This window comes from Zalophus californianus, chromosome 6, assembly GCF_009762305.2.
Source record: "Zalophus californianus isolate mZalCal1 chromosome 6, mZalCal1.pri.v2, whole genome shotgun sequence".
In the NCBI taxonomy this organism is placed as follows: Eukaryota; Metazoa; Chordata; class Mammalia; order Carnivora; family Otariidae; genus Zalophus; species Zalophus californianus.
In genome coordinates, this window is record NC_045600.1 from 129,282,302 (window position 1) to 129,303,561 (window position 21,260).

The 21,260-nt window shown below is 49.9% G+C and overlaps 1 protein-coding gene across 4 annotated transcripts in view; it reads right to left on the reverse strand.

The window, feature by feature from the left end:
- Positions 1-2,627: 2,627 nt before the first annotated feature.
- PGPEP1L (pyroglutamyl-peptidase I like) overlaps positions 2,628-21,260 on the reverse strand; it is a 35,478-nt gene continuing 16,845 nt past the window's right edge. For 3 of the 4 annotated variants that reach the window (XM_027571712.2, XM_027571713.2, XM_027571715.2), the window contains 3 exons: positions 5,077-5,199; positions 3,804-4,042; positions 2,630-3,078 (listed from right to left, as the gene is read on the reverse strand). In XM_027571712.2, the coding sequence (XP_027427513.2) occupies positions 2,829-3,078; positions 3,804-4,042; positions 5,077-5,169 (582 nt within the window). In that variant the 5' untranslated portion in view covers positions 5,170-5,199 and the 3' untranslated portion in view covers positions 2,630-2,828. Of the gene's footprint in view, positions 3,079-3,803; positions 4,043-5,076; positions 5,200-21,260 lie in introns of all 4 variants that reach the window. The other variant, XM_027571711.2, reaches the window with a different exon arrangement.

Here is a 21,260-nt window from a genome sequence, read left to right on the forward strand (position 1 = left end):
ATGTTCAAAGGAAGCAAGTTGTTAAGTGTTCTGGAATCAGACCAGAGATGCACAGACACATCGGGAAGGCAAGCTGACCATTTCACTGGACTTGGATCACAGGAAACTCTACTCCTGCAACAAAGTCAGGCCACCATATAAAGGGCTGAATAGCAAGGTGTGGGCGGTGGAAGTAAATCAAAGGCCACAGTTATTTAAGATCTGGTGAGTCTCACAAATATTTGGACCTAAAAACAAAAGGCCTTTCTAAGGGAGAGGGCTCTCGCAAGCTCTTGGTGTTGCCCCGGGGTTTGTGCTCACCGTTGTCACGCGGTGGCTGGCGCTCGACCTCAACCGTCACTGGATGACGACTCCGGGCAGGCTCAAGGCTCATTCCCTAGGCTCGGACGGGTGTGCGGGCTGCCGGTGAGGCGGGCGGCCGAGTGGCTTCCAGCCAGCCGCGCCGCACTGGGCACCTGTCCTCCGCCGGAAGCTTCTTCTCAGGATGGAGGTGCTGGGTGGTCACAGAGGCCAGTGCCTCCCCCCACCGTGCCACTCTGAGACCACAGAGCCAGCCGGGCTATCTCCGCCTCCGCCCTCCTCACAGGTCCAGCTAGCAGCCCAGACCCAGGAAGGGGTGTGTTTGCCCCGTACGCGCTCATCGCTGACCGACTCGCACATCCATTCTCTCAGCAGGTGTTCACAGCTCTGCACAGGAAGGGTTTTTATTTGTTAGAGATGAGCAAACACACAGACATGCCCAAGACCCCCCAACTATTAAGCGACCAACCCAGAGTTCAACCTGTTGATGCTGGGTCAGCTTTCAAACGGACCCCGACCCCCCGCAGGCCAGCCACAGGTAAACAGGCCCCAGTGCATATGCACGGGGGACGGCAGGCCGCCTAGACCGGGCGCACGGGCCCTCTGGGGAGTCCTCCTCAAGAACACCGGAGGTCGCACAGGGAGAGATGATGGAGACGTTCATCAGTTCATCAAGAGGGAGCTCGGGCCTCCTCGCGGGATGACATCTGAAAGTTTGTAAAATGTGTATGGCTTGAAATAACCCTGAGGCCCCCTGCTTGCCCCTGGCCTGCGACAGAAGCTACAATGGGGGAGGGGGACAGGGCTCCGGGCGGCAGGTGTTTGCCTACAAACACTGAAGGATCTCTATGCTAACAACCCTGCAGCCGGACCTACACATGCGGGCCATACCACCCCACCCCACCTGGCTGGCTCTGATCAGCTCCAATGTGACTCCGATCTGTCCTACGTCAAAGAAGCCAGTTTCATTTGCAAAAGGGGTCCTGTAGAGCCTGTACCAAAGGCTCAAGTATGCTGGAGAGCTATTGATAAACCAAGCAAGGCCTGCCTGGTTCCTTTGTTATTAAGTTGCAAATGCTTTTCCTTCTAGTGTAAGAATCTGGACACTAAGTAAACAATACTTTTTTTTTCATGTAATTAAGTGAAAGTGATAGCTGTGAGCACAACACCGTAACAAATTTCCCAGAGCTTAGCCACTGGCACCTTCCACCCCTTCCTCCAAAAACCAATGTATCTCAATGCATATTTGCCCCAGAAAACACGAGACAAGCAAAACCTGGCTTTGAGCAGCTTGGCACAAGAGCCAGGGCAGTGTTTGCCCAAAGGCAACATGATAGCTGAAAAGGGGAGATTCTGTTTCCAAAAAGTAGGGATAACACCCAACATGGCAGAGAAGCCAAACCCAGCTATGATCCCTTGCTTGAAGACCAAACACTACTGCTAGGAATATAAAATAGGGAAGCTGCCATGGAAAACAGTATGGCGGACCCTCAGAACCTTGAACGTAGGAACACCTTATGATCCAGCAATTCCCCTTTTAGGTATAGAAACAAAACAACCGCAACTGGGCACTCGGACCTATTTTTTTTTTTTTTTTTTTTTTTGCACACCAGTGTACACAATAGTAGTACTCATAATAACCAAAAGGTGGAAGCAACCCAGTGTCCACCAAAGGATGACTGGATAAACTAAATGTGGTCTACACATACAATGAAATATTCCTCCGTCTAAAAAAACGAAATTCTGACACATGCTACAACGTGGATGAACCTCGAAGACATTATGTTCCATGAACTAATAAGCCAGTCACAAAAGGACAAATAGTGTGATTCATTTATATGAGGTCCTCAGAGTAGTCAAGTTCAGAGATGGAGGGTGGAATAATGGTTGCCAAGGGCTAGGGGAAGGAGGGGGCGTGTTGTTTAATGGGGACAGAGTTTCAGTTTGGGATGTTGAGAAAGTTCTAGAGATAGATGGTGGTGATGACTGCACAAGTGAATGCCCATAAACACTGAAAAATGGTTAAAAGGGTAAATTTTATGTTATGTATTACACACAACTTTTTAAAAAGAGTAGAAAAATAAAAACCAAACACTAGAGACTCAGGGGTCAAAAGCTGCACGCAGCACCTGGATGCGTGAGGGTGGAGGCCAGGGAGGGGGTACCGAGCGGCCGCTCTGCATGTTTCCCCCTGGTCATAGATCAACCCATCACAGGCAGCTCTGCCCAACAGGTCTGCAGTCTTAGCAATCTGGGCAGGATCCCACAGGCCCCTGCACGGTCTTTTTAAGAGAAAAAAAAAATTACTAGGATTTCATTTTATTGTCATGAAAACCATAACTGAAGCTAGTTAATCCCTTGTGAAATGTCTGCCTTTCAGAGTGTTCTTTCTTCTGACAATAAAATAACCCTTTGTGATTTCGTTGGGCTAATTCAGAGCTTTTTTCCCTCTGTGTAAACTGTTTTACAAGCCATTTTTTAAAAGTCTCTCAAAGCACACTTGAACTCTGCACACAGGATTGAAACATTTAATTTTCTCCAAAGGAGCAGTCCCCCAATTGGTTCCCCCGGGCTGGAATCACGGCTGTTGAGTTTTCTGCAAACCAGGCTTTGAGCTCAGGCTTTCTCAGCTCCTCCAGCATGTCCTGGATGATGACTTGCAGGGCTTTTCCCAGCAGGCTGGCTGGGAGCCAACGGGATAACGGAGGCACGTGGATGAGTGCCGCATACCCATTTCCATGATGCAAAGACAGGTAGTAGGTGTAATCGCAGACATATCTGCAACCACATGAAACGCCGTGTTACTACTCCCCGGAAAAGCCTCTAACCCCAGGGAAATGTAAGCATAAGGGATAACGCAGCATCCCCAAAACATGAGAAGTTGGACTGCCACCCAGGGAGATTTAGGTTTTGTTCTTCTGCCTCAGAAAGAAGAGTTGCTGGGAATGAACCGGGGAGGGACTGATTTTTGGTCTCACGGTCCCACAATCAGCAAGCAGCAGAGCCTGGAAAGGGACCAGATTTTCAAGCAACTAGTCCAGAACACCTTTACACCCCAAACCCCTCTCATTCGTGTCTACTGAGTCACTTGTTCATTCATTCTTGGGGCGGGGGTGGGGAGAAACTACTTCCTGGCGGTCAGAATTTGGAGGAACCAAAGCAAATTCATCTCTATGTGGGGCTAAATCGGAATAGTTAACTCACAACTTGGGACGCAATAAAGAAAAACAAAGCATCCACAAAACATTAGTGGCTCTCAAAAACATGCCTTCCCATCTCTTCTCTATCCACGCACCAAGGGCCGGGTGGGGTCGGGAGGGTGGGGACGACATCTTGGTGGTCTGCAGGAGCCGCCCTGGGGTGCCACGGCGTGAGCAAGTGCCCAGCCGGACCGCAGAGGATGGCCTCCCGGTGCGGAAGGGGGACATCTGGGGAGAGACCCTGGTCAGAGGAGGCACTGCGGTCGTTCCCCCTCCTCTACCCCCCACACCCGCGGGACGTACCTGCCCGCATCTCGAGAAAAGGTCACCTCCACGCCCTCCACGTGGCCCTCTACGCGCTTGCTCACCGCCTTCATGCTGACCTCCGACGCGATCACTTCCGGGCCATCCGGAAGGCACTCCCCGCGCGCCGGCCGGAAGCCCCGGATGTCCGCGTCCCGGTAGCCCCGGTTCTTGGCGCACTGCTCCAGAACGATTGCCTTGGCGGAGGCGTCCAGGCCGATGTGCACAGCGAACTGCGTCTGCACACGCGGCGGACGAGAGATTAGGGAAACTGAGGCCTGCTCTGCTCCCCGGATGTGGCTGAAGGGCCAAGCCCAGAGCGAGCGCAGGGGTGCAAAGCATCGCAAAACCCAGATCTGGCACACAACCTCCGGGCTTCCCCGCTGACCTCCCCTAATGGATGTGCGGGAATGAAAAACAACTGGATAGAAACCCATGTGGCATTTAATTTAACTAGTTTTATAGGGGCAAATATTCTTGCAGGGTAATGTATTCCCCTTCTTTTCCCTGGGGGGGGGGGGGGGGTCCCCTGGTAGCTAAGACTAGCACGGGAGCAGCTTAGCATTTCTGGGGAATCTTCCCTCTCTTGTATGAAACTCTAAAAAAGGAAGTTAGTAACCATGTGATAAAATATTGTTAGGATTTTTTGAGCTGATGATTTTTCCTCTTTGAAAAAACAGCTGTGGAGCATATTATCAAAACACCTGGGACAGTTGTCTCAACGGCATGGTGGTGTGTGTTGTGTTAATCTCATCATCCTGTCTTCCTAGTTTTTGGACATTTGTACCAGTTTTTTATATAATGACTCTGTTCAGATAAAAAAGGCTGGGTGTGATGAAGATGGGACCTCTCCAGACGGGCTGCCCGCCAACCGCCCTGCCAGGCCCAAAAGGTCCTTGTCTCTCGCTTCACCTCACAGGCAGCCTGCCCTGCGTGGCCGTGGCTGGGACCTAACCCAGGGGCCTGTCGGTTGGGTGGAAACTATCTCTGAGTCCTGGCGAGGAATAAAGATTCCATTTATTGTCCTCCTTCTCTCTCTCCAGAATCTTCTTCCAAGATCCACTCTGTGTTTCAGCTTAAACTTTTACAAACAGACCCAGAACCTTAGAAAATTGGCTGGGACCTTACTGGTGGGACACGGGGGCGGGGTGCACCCCTCAGCCATCAACCCTAGAACCAGGGTCCGGGGGTCCACAGGCTCTGGGGCTCCACCTCGTCATCTCCCCCCCCCACCCCACCCCCCAGCTTCACTGCCTCCTCAGCCATCATTTACTTGCGGTTGAAGGTCTTCCCAGATTCTGGTGACCCTCTGCTTCACCTCCCTGTAATCTACAGGTAGCTGGAGAATCCGCAGCTCCACCTCCATGTCACTGTTCAGGCCCAGCTTGGACAGCTCCTGCAGAAAGAAGCAGGTAGACTCACCTTTCTTGATGGAGGAGTGGGGGAGTCCCTGAAAAGCTAACACTTGGGTCACTCACTCTTTTCCCAGGGCCCTTCTGTGGGCCTGGACCCTGCCCTCAAGGAGCTCACATGATGGTGAGGGGCCAGCAGGAGGGTCACAGTTCCTGCCCCTCAAGGCCCCGAAAGCTTCTCCCATTGGGATATGGGTACCCCGGTGGCATATCTGACCCAGCCTGCTGATCAGAACACAGTCCCCAAAAGGGATGCAGGGCAGATGGAGAGAACAGATGGGAGTGAGCCAGATGAAGCAGCTGGGGAAGGGCGTGCCAGGCGGAGGGGCTTCAGAGACCTGGGGGAGCGTGAGCGCCTGAGCCTTTGGGAAACGTGGTGTGACTTGGCGCTGGGCAGTGGGCGTGGGCCGGGGGAGGCCTTCTTCCGGGTGTCCTGCACCTCCAAGGACAGAACGTTTAGCGCCCCTGGACTCTGAGCTGAGCATTAACTGCCTGTAGCACCCCCAGGCATTTTAACAAGTAACCCACCACCACCAGTGGTGTATCAGGGGGCACTGCGCGTGGGTAAGGGTGGGAACAGAAGCTAGAAAAGTCTGTGGAAGCCCGACTGCGCGCTCAGCTAGAGGTTGGACTTTAGTTAAAGCAAAAGGGAGCCATCAAAGGATTGTGCGCGAGGAGCTAATGGGTCAGAGCTGCCTCCTGAGAGGATGGAGGTAGAAGTGGGCTGGGGGCTATCCTGAGGATGACTTTGGACATGCTGAGTATGAAGGGGAGGGACCTGGTTCCTTGGCTTTGTGTGTCTGGAGCTCACAGAGAGGATTCTGGGAAGACAGTGGCACGTCAGGGCTGAAAAACATGGGTTTCGGTGAGATCCAGACAGAGTGGTGGAGGAGGGGGTAGGCGGAGAGAGGAAAGAAGGGCTGTGGAGAAAACCCAAGGTCAGGGAGCACCCTCCTTCACAGGTGGGAGTTTGGAAGGAAGAAAGCTAGGGAGTGAGATCTTAGGCCTGTGCTATTTGCGGTTGGGAAACGTTAAGTCGGGAACCTAGAGGCCAAGTCCTTCTCCTGCTCTGGGAGCTGTGCTGGTCACCAGGATGGTTTTGGATTAGCACCTCTCTTTTTCCTGCCTCCCTTCACTGGCAATTTAGGACCTCCAGGAGCATGCATCCTGGGACGGAGGTTGCAGTCGGCCTTGTCAGACCTGCCCAAAAGTCATAGAGGGGACAACCCAAGGCCCTGCCCTGGGCTTCAGAGGAGACAGGCAGGGATGATGGGCCCCCATGCAGGTCAGTGTCCACTGCTCTGATGGAGGATGGCACTCCTGGCCGACTTTCGGTGTCTCAGGTCTGTCCTCAACCAGCTCGGCCATCCTGAGGTGCTCGGCTCTGCCCACCGGACACCCGCTCAGAAGCCCAGTTCCCCTGCCTGGCTCAAGCTTTGTCGTCTTCCAAAAGAAAGTGCCAACATCACATCCGCATTTGGGGCCTGAAGGGGAGAATTCATTTGCCTGACTCTGGGGGTGGGAGGCGGGAAGGAGGGCCAGGTTACGTGGGGCGGGGGCCTGGAGGCAGAGCTTCCAGGTGGACATTCCAAGGGCCAGACAGACCAAGGGGGTTCCAACTCCTGTGTCCCCCCCCCCCCCTTGAGCCCTGTCCTGTGGGGAATGAGTGAGACGGGAGCAGGGAGGCTGCACAGGGCCTGGCCGGCCCTCGGAGGCTCCCAGAGCAGGCAGGCATCACCCGGAGGCCACCTTTGCCTTTGTCATGCGGGTGAGGGGGCTGTGGCTTGGCTCCAGGCTGCTTCTCAGAACCCAGTCATCTGCAAAGCGCTAGTTTCTTCTTCTACTTGGTGGGGTTCTCACGGGGTCTGGCTCTGAGCAAAGCCTACAGAGGAGCCCCAGAACCAAATGGAGTTGTCTGGGAATCTGCTTTCAGAGCTAACCGCCCCCCCCCACCTCCGAGAAGCGGCTGTAGCCCAGTCATCAGTGGAAATGTCGAGTAATTATCACTAAGCCTGCAAAGACACGATGCCCAAGGGATGGGGACGTCCACCCTGAGCCAGGCAGGCCCAGGCGGGCTCAGCACCCAGCCGGCTCGGTTGTGACCGGTCAGAGACTCCCCTTCACAGAGCAATGCGGTTCCGCTTCTGGATTGGCACATGGAAGCCCAGACCAAAGCAGGCCGCAGCGGGGGCCCCCTCTTTTTGCTTTTTCCCTACCTCAGCTTTTTCTTGCCACCCACCTCACGCCAAGCCAGTTGAGAGGAGAGGAGAGAGGAAGCAAGTCCCTGGACATCCCATGGGTCTCCCAGCGGCTGCCGGGGTCCCGGGGGGCGGCTTTGGGGAGCTCCCTTGCATGACTTTCCTGTGGCTGTCGTAACAAAATGGGTGGCTTAGTACCAAACTTTTATCACCCAAGCCTGTGGGAAAGAAGTCCCAAATCCAGGGGTCGGCAGGGCCGTGCTCCCTCTAAACCTGTAGGAGGAGGACCCCACCTGCTTCTTCCAGCTTTGGGGAGCCCCGGGCAGCCCTGGGCCTCCCCAGTGTCTCTTCATGGTCTTCCCTCGGAGTCCAGGTCCCCCCGTTTTATAAGGACGCTCAGCCCCTGACCCCATCTGAGGCCGCGATGATGGCATCACCCTGGCCAAAGCAGAAAGTGCCGGGAAGCCGAACTGTCACCCTCCTGGGAATCCCCAGAGCTGGGGTGGGATGAACGGCATTTGACATTCGACTTGACACCTCTGTGTTTTTGTTCTTTATCTGGAAAACGATGCCCAGGAGATTAAAGCATCCCGCTTCTGCTCATCGCATGTTGCCTTTCAAGCGGCCCACCCGATGCCCAGGCGCACCTGACTGCAGGCTGGTGCTCGCATGCCCCCCGTGGGATCCGGTGGAAGTCGGCAGCCAGGGCCCAGCTCCGTGGCCGGCCCCAGAGAAACCACAGCACGGGGCACACGGACACGGACTCGCGTGGAATAAATATAGGTGTCACGTGCTGCCTCCCGTCAGCTCAGGCCGTTTGTTGCCACCCAGTCAATGAAGAAAAACTTCTAGTGTCTAGAGACCTTTGGATATGAGAGTTGCACACAAGGGATTGTGGACCCGTTCAAACTTGAACTGGTTCAGGTGGTGCCTTCAGTGTCTTCCTGGCGTGTGTTCTCTTTCTAACTAGCATGTCACCCTCTTCTTCTTTCTCCCCAGGGTCGTCCTGACAAGGGAAGAGCCTGCAGCTTGGTGGGTCTGCCCTGTCACCAGTGACTCTTTGCAAGTGCAGAGCCTCCCCTGGGAGGAGGTGACCCCTGCCACCCACACCGTACGGCTGGAGTCCGGAGGCCTGCTGGGTCCCCCGGAGCCCTTCGAGCTGAGGGAGGGGCGGGGGCGGGACGACAGCTAAAGCCGACAGGGGACACAGGACAGACGGGAGAGCAGCTATACCTCCACAGGCTGCCGGCCTCGCCTGGGCCCTGGCCAAGCCGCCCGGGTGACCCTGGGAAGTCTGCGGCCACCCCAAGGTCACCAGGACAGGTGGGGGATGGTAGAAGTCTAAGCGGGTCCTGCGGACTGAAATGTGTCCCCCCCCCCAACATTCATAGGCTGAGGCCCTACGCCCCAGTGTGACGGTGTTAGCGGACGGGGCCCTTGGGAGGTGATAGATGAGGCCAGGAGGGCGGGGGCCCCGGGATGGGATTCGTGTCCTGAAAGGAGAGGAACACACACCAGAGCCTGCCCTTCTCTGCCACGGGAGGACACAGCCAGAAGGTGGCCATCTGCCAGCCAGGTGGAGGGTTCTCACCAGAAACCGAATCTGCCGGCACCTTGATCTCAGACTTCCCAGCCTCCAGAACTGTGAGAAATAAATGTCTGTTGTTTAAACCACCCAGGCTATGAAATTTTGTTATGGCAGCTCGAGCTGACTGGTAACACAGGGCTTCTGGTCGGTAATGAGATAGGGCCCAGCTGAGTCTCAGATACATGCCCACTCAGCCAGCCAGCTCCTCATGAAGCTTGAAAGGGCCACACCCAGCCTGGGACTGCAGTCAGAAGCTGACCTGGGATATTGAGGACACTTTTCTAACTTAAAATCATCAAGAGAGTCTCCAGGCACTGCTTCACGTGGATAGTCCGCTCGCTCTCTCATTCTCTCTCTCTCTCTCACACAGACACACAGACACAGACACAGACACACACACTTGGCGTCCTGGCCCACCTACCCCGTGCCCATGGCAGACAAAGGCATTTTACAAAAAAGAAGCCAAGCTCGTGCTCATCACCGGCCTCAGCCTAGAACGATGAGGGCCCAGGGCAGAAGGGGGACACAGATAGAGCCAGACCCCAACTACAAAGCCACAGGGAAAGGCATGGGGTCAGGAAGATGCTGGTTTGAGACCCGGCTCTGCCACCTTCCACTGGGCATGTTACTTAGCTTGGGTGCAACTCAGTTTTCTCATCTGTGAAATGGGGAGAATGAAAAGTCCAAGGAGTTTTCACAAATATTGAATGAGGGGATTCACAAAAAAGTGTCCAGCACAGTGCCTGGCACACAGTCTGGACTTTATATGAGGGATCACTGCTTATAAGTATTAATTATAATTGAGAAAGTCATGCAAGGATTTATTTATTCTACTAAAGTGACATTTAGTAGAATTTGATGAGCCTGGGGCCTGTCAGAAGCAGTGAGTCAAACATTCTGCATAAGCAGAAGGCAGGCCCTCTCTCTGCCGAGAAGGGCTGGTTGTTTTAGCAAAGAGAGTGTAGGTTCTGTGCAAACCTGGAGGGAGCCAGGGGTTTGTGCTTCCTGGACTGGCACACTTTCCTAGCTAGAAGTGCACAGTGTTTTGTGCTCAGGGAGGGGAGAGACAGAGCCTGGCACAACCACGCTTACCATGGCAGAATCCTGGGTGCTGTGCCAGCCAGAGAAACGACAAGGCCCAGCAGGACACGGAGCGCCCAGGCAGGGCCCATAATCCCTCAAAAAAGCCTGAACCTCACCAGGTACAAAGGTCCTGGAGGAGCAGGGAGCCTGCCTTCTGCCTCCTTCTCCCACGCCTTCCTGTCTCCGTGTTGCCTGAAATCCGGTCACCAGGAACTCATGGCAGTTTAACAAAGGGAACCGAAGGGAGGGAAAAAGACACCAGTTGCTCTCTGAATTTTTTCAAATCCACCGAGGCTGGGGCACCAACTGGTGCTGTAAAAACAGTTGCTGTTTTTCCAAAATGTGATTGCTTCCCCTATCAGATGAGAGTTCAGGGCTAGTACCAGCAAGCAAGGATGCGTCTCTTCATTCACGCAAGCAAAACTCCCAGGAGCCTGCAGCGCTGTCCTCTGCTCCGGGCTTGGCATGTCCTGGCGGGTCACATTCTTAGAGGACACACAGACTAGAAACGGGAGGTGATGACAGGATCCTGGCGGGAAGGAAGGGCTGGGTTGGGCCCCCCCTGGGGTCCAGAAGCTGGTGGGGGGCGGCGGTAAGAGAGAAGGAGCTCAAACCCTGCCTCTTCCACTCCCAATTGTGTGAGTTTGGGCAAGTCATCAAAACTTGCTGAGCCTCAGTTTCCCCATCGGTAAACCACAGTAAAACGGGACCTCCTTCATATGGGTTGCTGTAAAGGTTAAGCTGTACATGTGGAGTTGCAGTCTGAGAGGGCTGCACGGAGGAGGGGCTCTGACCAGGGCTTGGAGGATTAGCAGAATAGTGCCCGGGAAACCAAGAGTGAATCTTGGAGATGTGTGCAGACACTTCTCTCTCCCTCCCTTTACAATGAATTTATTGATACAGGGAAACCCCTGAGAAGAAATAAGCTAAAAAAAAAAAAAAAAAAAATCAGGATCTCAGACTATTTCCTGTAGCCATTCATGGAAACATACTGAAATGGGTATCCCTTGAAGGAAGAGTTAGATTCTTTTATTATTATTATTATTATTATTATTATTATTACTGTAGTATAATTGACATATGTAGGGGCAATTCTTGTCTTATCTTTTTTTAAGATTTTATTTATTTATTTGACAGAGAGAGACACAGCAAGAGAGGGAACACAAGCAGGGGGAGTGGGAGAGGGAGAAGCAGGCTCCCCGCTGAGCAAGGAGCCCGATGCGGGGCTCGATCCCAGGACCCTGCGATCATGACCCGAGCCGAAGGCAGACGCTCAACGACTGAGCCACCCAGGCGCCCCTCTCGTCTCTTTTTATAGTCTTCTTAAGATTTTTACAATGGGTATATATTTACTATTTTTCTGGTTCTAAAATCTTAAAAAAAGAATAGTTCGCTAATCAGACTAGCTGCTTCTGGAGAATGCTTGTTGTGTAGGGCACTATGCACAGCACCTCGTCAGAACCCTCCTGATGAAGTGTTAACAATGCCCCCATTTTACAGATGAAGAAACTGAGGCCCAGAGAGGCTACAATTAAAAGAAGGGAGGAATTCTGGGAAGAAGCTACAAAGGAGATGTTAGCACAACAGTGGGGTCAACTGTTTAAGTAATTTGGGGAATCATAAGTGATTTGGGAAATCTTGGGATTCTTTTTAAAGGTCAGTCTCCAGGCACCAGGGTGGCTCAGTGGGCTAAGCAGTTAGGGTCTGCCTTCAGCTCAGGTCATGATCTCAGGGTCCTGGGATCGAGCCCCGAGTCAGGCTCCCTGCTCAGCGGGGAGTCTGCTTCTCTCGCCCTCTGCCCCTCCCCCATGCTCATACACTCTCTCTCTCAAATAAATAAAAAATCTTAAAAAAAAAAAAGTCATTCTCTTTTCCTTAACAATGCCAAGTTCCCTTCTCCATATGTGACAACTGTCCTAGCGTACTCCTCTTAAGTTATTCCTCCACACTCGCGGGTCATGGTCTGAAAAAGGCAGTGATAGAAAACAGAGACCCCCATAATTCTCAAACCTCTGTCTGGAGCAGTTGTGTCCAAATATTTTGATCATGTGCCCGTATTAATAAAAGATTTTAGTGTGCACACAGATGCGCGCGCGCGCGCACACACACACACACACACACACACACACACACACACACTATCATTAGCTAATGTCTTGATGTCTCAAGGCACGATACACCCTTCAAATAGGCTTCATTATTCCTAAGTGGATATAAATCTGTATTTTCAATGGTTTTCTTAATTCCTCCTCTATTTTGGGAGAAGGGGAGGCAATGTCTTATCAGATGGTCATTGTTTTTATGTAAAAACCTTGGCTGGTACAGAGCTCCTTGGAGGAGAAGGAAGGGTATCAGTTACTTCCGCATGTTCACTCAGGTTCGCATTAATCACATTATCTTTTATCTGTGGGTTTTTGCAGATTGTATTTGCAAAATATAATTTGCAGATTATATTTGTGAGGGTTCCTTGATCATAATTTAAAGATTAGTTTAATTAAAACTGGATAATATCATCCTGAAACCAATTAACTTGGCTGAAATACTTGTAATAAAGTGAATCAGAAAGGGAGGACCTCTCTAGCACCCGTGGCATCCCTCACCCCAAGGGTGACACATTCCTTTGGCCCTCTGAAGAATGTGTTCCTTTACTTTTTACACAATGTTGTGCAGTGTTACAATTCACTTCCCTGCACACATACACACCAAGGCCAGGAGTGGTCTAGCTATGAGGTATCAGTCAAGGTTAATTTCTTTATTATTTTCATCGACTAAAAACATAAAAATTCATACCTGTTAGGATGGCCACTGTGGAAAAAAAAAACAAAACAGGAAATAACAGGTGTTGGTGAGTGCGCAGAAATCATAACCCTTTGCACTGTTGGTGGGCATGTAAAATGGTGCAGCTGCTGTGGACAACAGTATGGTGGTCCCTTCATATATGAAAAATAGAAATAGCATATGATCCAGCAATCCTATTTCTGGGTATGCATCCAAAAGAACTGAAAGCGGATCTCAAAGAGATATTAGCACACCCACGTTCATTGCAGCATTCTTCACCATAGCCCAAAGGTGGAAGTAACTCAGATGTCCATCAATGGATGAATGGATGAACAAGAGTGTGGTATACACTAGCAACGGAATATTATTTGGCCTTAAGAAGGAAGGAATTTCTGACATGCACTATAAACCTGGATGAACCTTGAAGACGTGATGCTCCGTGAAATAAGCCGGTCACAAAAAGACAAATCTTGTGTGACTCCACGCTTATATGTGGGACCTAAAGTAGTCCAACTCATAGAGACAGAAAGTAAGATGGTGGTCCCCGGGGGGGCGGGGCAGGGGGCAATGGGAAGTTGTTTTCAATGGGTATTGAGTTTCATTCTTGCAAGAGGACTTGAGCTCTGTGGCATAACCATATGAATATACTTAAAACTATTGAACTGTACACTTAAAAATGGTGGAGATAGTAAATTTTATGTTTTCCATCATAATTTTAAAAAAAACAAACATAGAAACAGAAATCCTAATGTCTTCATCCTATATACCCCAGAGGGTCACCTTGCAAACCCCGCTATGGAAATGATTTTGGATCCTCAAGTTGGTGCTGATGTAGGAAGTATTGGAATGACCTCGGGGTGGGGGGTGGGGGGCCGCACACCTCTGGTTAGGGACTGGAAAGGGAAGGGTAGCCTCAAGAAGCCTGGGCTGCTCAAACCCTACACATTCCCAAGGAAGACCTGTCTTCGGGACTGGCCCTTGGCTGGCTCCTGGGAGAAGAGCTCTGAGTCCTTGGGATGTTCTCCCTGGTAAGAGTGGTTTTGTATCTCTGAGGCACTGGGTCACATCACATTAACTTGAATAGAGTTTCTGCTAATAGTGTGATTTGTCTCTGCTCTGGAGTCTGAGTAGTGCTGAGGTCAGCCAGGTGGGCACCGCCTGCCTATAGGACTGACCCTCAATAAAAACCAAGGCTCGGATGAGCTTCCTGGATTGAAAACACTGCACACTTGCTGTCATAGGTTACTGCTGGGAGAGTAACACGGATCCCCAGAACTCCCCTGGGAGACCATGCACAGAAGCTCACGCCTGGTCTCTCCTGGTCTTTGCTCCATGCCCCTTTCCCTTTGCTGATTTTAATCTCGATTCTTTTGCTATAGTAAAACTGTAACTGTGAGTATAACAGCTTTTCAGAGTCCTTGTCAGGTGTATTATGGGGCCTGAGGATGGTCTTGGGGACCACCTGACACACAGGCCTCTCAGCGTCTCTGGGGTCCTGGTTCTTCCTTTAAAATCATTTCTCCTGGGACCCCTGGAGGGCTCAGTCGGTTAAAAATCTGCCTTTGGCTCAGGTCATGGTCCCGGGTTCCTGGGCCCACATCAGGCTCCCTGCTCAGTGGGGAGCCTGATTCCCCCTCTGCCTCTGCCACAACCCCTGCTTGTGCTCTCTCGCTCTGTCAAATAAATAAATTTTTTTAAATCTTAAAAAAAGCGGTGCCTGGGTGGCTCAGTCGTTAGGTGTCTGCCTTCGGCTCAGGTCATGGTCCCAGGGTCCTGGGATCAAGCCCCACATCAGGCTCCCTGCTCGGTGGGAAGCCTGCTTCTCCCTCTCCCACTCCCCCTGCTTGTGTTCCTGCTCTCGCTGTGTCTCTCTCTCTGTCAAATAAATAAAATAAAATCTAAAAAAAAAAACAAAAAAAAAAACTGAAAAAAAAAAAGGAATCATTTCTCCTTTCTTTTTTCCTCCTAGCTTTTGGTCCAAGCAGGAAAGAAGACGATTTTCTCTGTTTTCATTCATTCATTCATTCATTCATTCATTCATTCATTCATTCATTCATTTTTTCGGTATGTTTTTGAGCCCTTCCTTCCGCCAGCCATTGTGCTGCCCTGTTTCTACTGTGAAGGGGAAATGCCCACAGAGGGACAATGTCCGCAGAGCAAGTAGAGGGTGGGCAGGAGAGACCAGGGCCAAGTTGGAGGACATGGTACATTGTAGGAGTTGAGAGAGGAAGCTTGGAGCCTGGTGGATGCAGGTTCAATTCCAGACGTGACTTGATCTTGGACAAGTGACTTAGGCTCTAGGAGCCTCAGATGCCTTATCTGTAAAACTGAGACATTACTTCTGTCCTTGCATTGACTCGTTACAGTGATGCTGTCCCCCGAGGGGGTGTTTGACACAGGCGGGGTGTTTTCAGTGTTTTGGGAAACCCTACTGGCCATGTCCAGGAAGGTCAAGAGGTTGAATAACCCCGAATGCACATTTTACTTTATCCCACACTCTATATACAGTGGTCTCAGAGTAATAATACTAATTCCATTTCCAACAATATCAATCCTGAAAAGTTGGAAGATATTTTTGTTTTGTTTTTGTTTTTATCCTTAAAGTAAATTGCTGTGTTTCAAAACCAGTCTTCCCTGTGTGATCATGTCACTAACTAGATACACTTTGAGGCTTATTAACTCAATTTGCTTTTAATTTCTATGGATTGCTTTTTTGAAAATGTAATTTTGTTTTATTAGCATGCAAAATACCCTACATGTTTCCAAAGTTAAATCCACAAAACAAGCTTTACTCAGAGAAATCTAGTCTCTTCCCTTCACCTCCTTAGGAAATCAATTTTTAATTTTATTTTTTATCCTTCCATCTTTTTATTATCATAAGCAAATATGGAACATTTATTCAGTACCCCTCCATTCTTATTATATAATTTCTCCTTCATTGTGCATATGTCTCTTATTTGCCAGCATATCTTTGGGAGAGCTTCCTAGGAATTTGCTGGATTCTAGGCTATAAGCATATGTCCCTTTGTCATGTATTGCCAAATTCCTCTCCACCGGGATTGTACCATGTTGCATTCCCACTAGCAAATCATGACAATGCCCATCAGCCTCCCAGCCGCCCAGAGTAGTTGTCACACTTTTGGATTTTTGCCAATCCGATCTTAGTGTAGTTTTAATTTGCTTTTCTCCTATGAACAAGTTGGAACATAGCATCACATGGGTAAGAACCATTTGTACTCCTTTCTCTGTAAAGTGTCCTTTCACATCTTTGGCCCATTTTTCTATAGCGTTATTCACCTTTTTTTTTTTCTTCTATTCATAGAAGCTCTTTATATATTAGGGATATTGCATTTTAACTTATAAGTTTCTTAGCTGCATTTGGCCCGTGATGACCGGACAGGAGCCAATCGTCCCCTCTGTCCAGCCAAAGAATAGCAGTGGGGAGTTGGCCAGAAAGGAAGGTCTGTAGAGACTGCCACTGGACTTGGCTGAAGGCATCTCCAGTGGTTTTGTCCTAAGAATGATGTCACACCCTCATGGGCTGTCAACCATACCCCTCAGCTCCTGGGGGGGGTTCCAGTCCCCATCCGGGAGCCTGGGGGGATTTAGGCTTCTGGGTACCCCCGCCCCCAGGGCCTATGGAGGCCCCAGGTCTTCTCAGCAGCCAGGAGCCGGGGTTTACCCAGACCATCAGCATGACTCATAACAGTAAAGTCAAGGGTGTTTGGGAGGGCTGTTCAGGCTGGAAGGGCGGCAGGTCCTGCTCTGATGCCTATGGGGTGGCTGTGGGGTCCAGAGCCAGGAGGGGGGTACTTCTTCAGCACATAGCCCTGGCAAGAGAGCCATGTTACAAAATGAATTGCTCTCCAAGTATCAGTTGGCCTCCGGACTCTCTGAGGCTGCTCAATGGGAACTTTGTCTCTGCAAGAGAATAGAAATGTACCCTCATTCCGTTCAGCTCACGTGACTTTTTCCCAGTGAATGACAGAGCTGAACAATTAACCCCAAGCAATCTCATCCCAGAAGAACATTCCTCTGGCACGTCTGCTTTCTACTTCGCTAGAAGCTCATAGTCAAAGGAACTTGGGTATGTTACGTGGCGGCACAAGCAGGCTGCCTCGACTTCCCCTCGGCCTCTCATCCTGGCTCAGGTACTGTGGTCCCATGATGATGCTATCCACAGATTTCCAGCAGGTGCCCCTCCACCTGGAACACTTTCCAGGGCGGCTTCTCCTTGTCACTCAGGTCCCGGCTGAAATGTCACCTCCTCAGAGAGGTCTTCTGGCCCATGTCTATGAGAGGAGCTCCCCAGGCACCACCCACTGTGTCGCCCTGGGTTCATGCTTGGTGGCCCTTTGCACTCACTGACATTGTCTTGCTTAGGTTTGACTTCTTTCTGGTCTGTTTCCCGCCACAGAAGGTCAGTACCACCGGGACTGAGGCTGAGGCTCTGGAAACAGGACCCGGCATGCAGGTGTGTCCCAGATGTTGTGGAACCAAGCAGGAAGTGACCGGTCTGTCCCCACAGGTCCCCAATGGTGGGGTTCTTCACTGGGATTACAGGATTATTCCAAACAAAACGTGATAATAACTCTGCCTACTTAGGCTTCCAGAATTGTATCAAACCATGTTTCCAATCACCAAAACCTGAAGATTTGAAGTGACAAAGTGCCTTGTTGGGGCACACCCTGAAGTGGGAACCAGGACACTTTGTCATCCAAATGAGCAAGGAGGGTGTTTCCATTTATTTTCAGTTTATTTTCCTAAATTGAATGTGGGAGATATTATGGCCCATGCGATCTATTGGTCATGATGAGCGACAAGCCATACCATTTGAGATCCACAACTGCAAAAAACTTGGAACAATTTTTCCAAACGTACAGAAGCCATCTATTATTATCGGGATTATTTTCAGTGTCTACAAAGTGACCAGTCAAGAAACTAAAAGGAATTGAGTTCATGTTATCTCCCCACTCCTGTCATTGACCTTGATCCTTGACTCTTGATTTAAGGGTGCTGGTTTAATAGGATTTATATTAACAGTGTGACACTAATCAACCGAGCAGAAGTTTCAAACATCCTCACCCCTCCCTGCCCCACTCGTGTTGGGGTGTGTATGAAGCACCACACTCACATTCCCTGCTGCTACAAGGGGGAGTTGGTATAGCTCTTCTGAGGGGCAATACTGTTTCATGTGGTACAGTAGCTCTAGGATGGCCCCCACTATGGACTGAATGTTTGTGTCCCTCAAAATGCATATGTTGAAACCCTCATCCCCAATGTGATGGTATTTAGAGGTGGAGCCTTTGGGAGACAATCAGGTTTAGATGAGGTCATCAGGGTGGGGCCCCCAGGAGGGGACTAGGGACCCTTAAAAAGGCATGATGAGACTAGAACTCCGTCTGCATGCATGAAAGAAAGTCGGTGTGAGGCCATAAACAGGAAGCGGGCCCCCACCCAAAACCCAACCTTGCTGGCACCCTGATCTCAGACTTCCAGCCTCCAGAACTGTTGAGGAATAAATGTGTGTTGTTTAAGCTCCCAGTCTATGGTATCCTATTATAGTAGCCGACTAAGACAGTTCCCAGTGAAGTGCACTTTTTAATATTCACACCCCAGTGTAATCTCCTCCCCCGCTGAGTTTGAGCTGGCCTGTGACTCATTTTAACCAAGAGAATTCAGCTGGGTCAGGGCCTGACCTACGCCTTCAGCATCTGGCTACCCTACTGGGGAGGCCTCATGTGGGGAGGACAGAGGCCTTGCTGTCCCATGACCCCAGTTGTGCCTCCTGGATCCTGCCCCAGGCTCCATATTAATGCAACCAATGAGAGACCCAAGCAAGATCAGCAGAAGAACTGCCCAGCTGAGCCCAGCCATCCCACAGCGCTGGGAGAGATAACTAAGTGGTGGTTGTTTGATACCATCCCCCTGTTACGTGGGGATTTTAATGAAGCCTGCTCTTTTCCATATCTGAAAGTTTTCTGGTGTTTTATGGCATCAAGATCTAGAAGTCATCTTAGATGATGGCAGAAGAATCCGAAAGGGAACAGTGTCTGAGCAGCTGGTTTACTGAAAGTGCCTCAGAATTTGAGGGATCCTGAAAAGAAGTCATACGGATAGCAATTATTCCCACATAAAGGCTGTATTTTAAATCCAGGGCCATCAAAATGTGGATGTCTCCCCAGGAACAGGGGAAGATGTGGGGACAGTGGTGACTTCCAGGCTCTTCTGGAGGCAGGGTTCGGAGGATGGCGAGCCAGTTGGGAGAGGATCTTGCTAAGGGAAGCTCAAGATTAAATGTAAATATTTGATGTATATGAGCTGAACTAAGACTTTACAGGTTATTATTGTATTTGGTTGAATGCTCACAGCTGCTTTGCAAGCCAAGACAGGGAGAAGAAAGGAGGACCCGGTCAACCTGGGCCACAGTCTTCCCACCTGTACAATGGGAACAATAACCATACGGTATCCACCACAAAGATTACTGGGACCCCAGAGAGATCAAGCAAACTGGCAAAAAAAAAAAGAGGCATTAGTGACTGATGGGAGCAGTTCGAGTGTGGAACCAGGGCTGGAAGCCAGGCAGTGGTAAATGAACTTGAAAATCAATAGAAATCATTGTCTCTCTCTCTCCCTCCCTCCTTCTCTCTCTCTTTTTCCTTGATCAGTCTGGCTAGAGGTTTATCAATTTTATTGCTTTTTTTTTCCCTCAAAGAACCAGGTGTTGGTTTCTTTGATTTTCATTGTTAGGATTCTGTTCTCTGTTTCACCGATTTCTTCTTTGATCTTTTTATTTCCTTTCTTCTCCTTAGTTTCGGTTTAATTTGCTCTTCTTTTTCTAGTTTCTTACAATAGAAACTGAGTCATTGATTTGAGACCTTTCTTCTTTACTAGTATTGTTGTTCAGTGCTACAAATTTCCCCCTAAGTTCTGCATTAGCAGCATGCCATGAGTTTTAATATGCTGTTTTAATTTTAATTCATGTCCAAAGACTTTCTAATATCTCTTTTGACTTCTTTGGGCCATGGCTTATTTAGAAGTGCATTTAGTTTCCAAATATTTGGGGATTTTCCAGATATCATTCTGTTGTTGATTTCTAATTGAAATCCACTGTGGCCAGGGAACATACTTTGCATGACTTGGGTCCTTCTGAATTTCCTCAGACTTGTTTTGTGGCCCAGGATATGGTCTATCTTGAACGTATGGTAAATGCTCTATATGTACTTGAAAGAGTGTGTATTCTGCAGATCTTTTGGAGTGTTCTATAAATGTCAATTAGAGCAAGTTGACTGATGGTACGTAAGACTCAAGTCTTACGTACCTTTGCTGATTTTCTGTCTGTGATCTATCACTTATTGAGACAGGGGTACTAAAATCTTTAACTAAGAGCACCCGGGGAGCTCAGTCGGTTGTCTGCCTTCTGCTCAGGTCATGATCCCGGGGTCCTGCTCTCCCTCTGCCTGCCGTTCCCCCTGCTCATGCGCGCTCTCTCTCTCTCTCTCTCTCTGTCAAATAAATAAATAAAATCTTTTAAAAAATAAAATAAAATAAAATAAAATCTCTGACTAAAAATGTGGATTTTTGTATTTTCCTTATACTTCTACTTGTTTTGCTTCATATATTTTGGACGTGCTGTCATTAGGGGCATAAATGTGTAGGGCTGTTACGTCTTCTGGATTAACTGACCTCAATTAATTGGTTGCTTATTCCATAACTGCTAAATGGCTCTCCGATTCCAAATTTGACCTCTTCGAACACAATTACCAAGACAGGTAAAGGACAAGAATAATTTTTACAAGTGGCAAAAAAGAGGGTGACCCTAGCAGCCTGAGGACTGATACCCAAAATGCATCTTGTGGCTCCCCAAACATTTCCCCACCCCTGGGGGACCCAGTGCCTGAAGTTTGACCACCATAGGTTCTTTGGGTTCATTAGTCCCTGCCTGGATATTTTTGCAAATGCCTTCAAGATGGGAAACACGGGCTCAGCGTGTACGTGAGCACCGGGGCCAGGGGTAGGAGAGCAGGGAGCACGCCCGAGAGGAAGGACCCTTACTGAGGCTGGTCAGGGGAGTGGCATAATCCTCCATGATTATAGACATGAGTGCAGAGGCCAGGACCTGACCAAGGGCTTCTCAAACTGCCTCTCAGCCTGCAAGCCCAAAAGAGCCCCCATGGGTTTTGGAATCCCGGGTGCACATCCCTGTTGTAATGCTGACATTATTTTTAATACTTATAATGTGCTGGGGCGCCTGGGTGGCTCAGTCAGTTAAGCATCTGCCTTCGGCTCAGGTCATGATCCCGGAGACCCAGGATCAAGCCCCACATTCCAAATCGGGCTCCCTGCTCAGCAGGGAGTCTGTTTCTTCTTCTGCCCCTCACCCCGCTCGTGCGCTCTC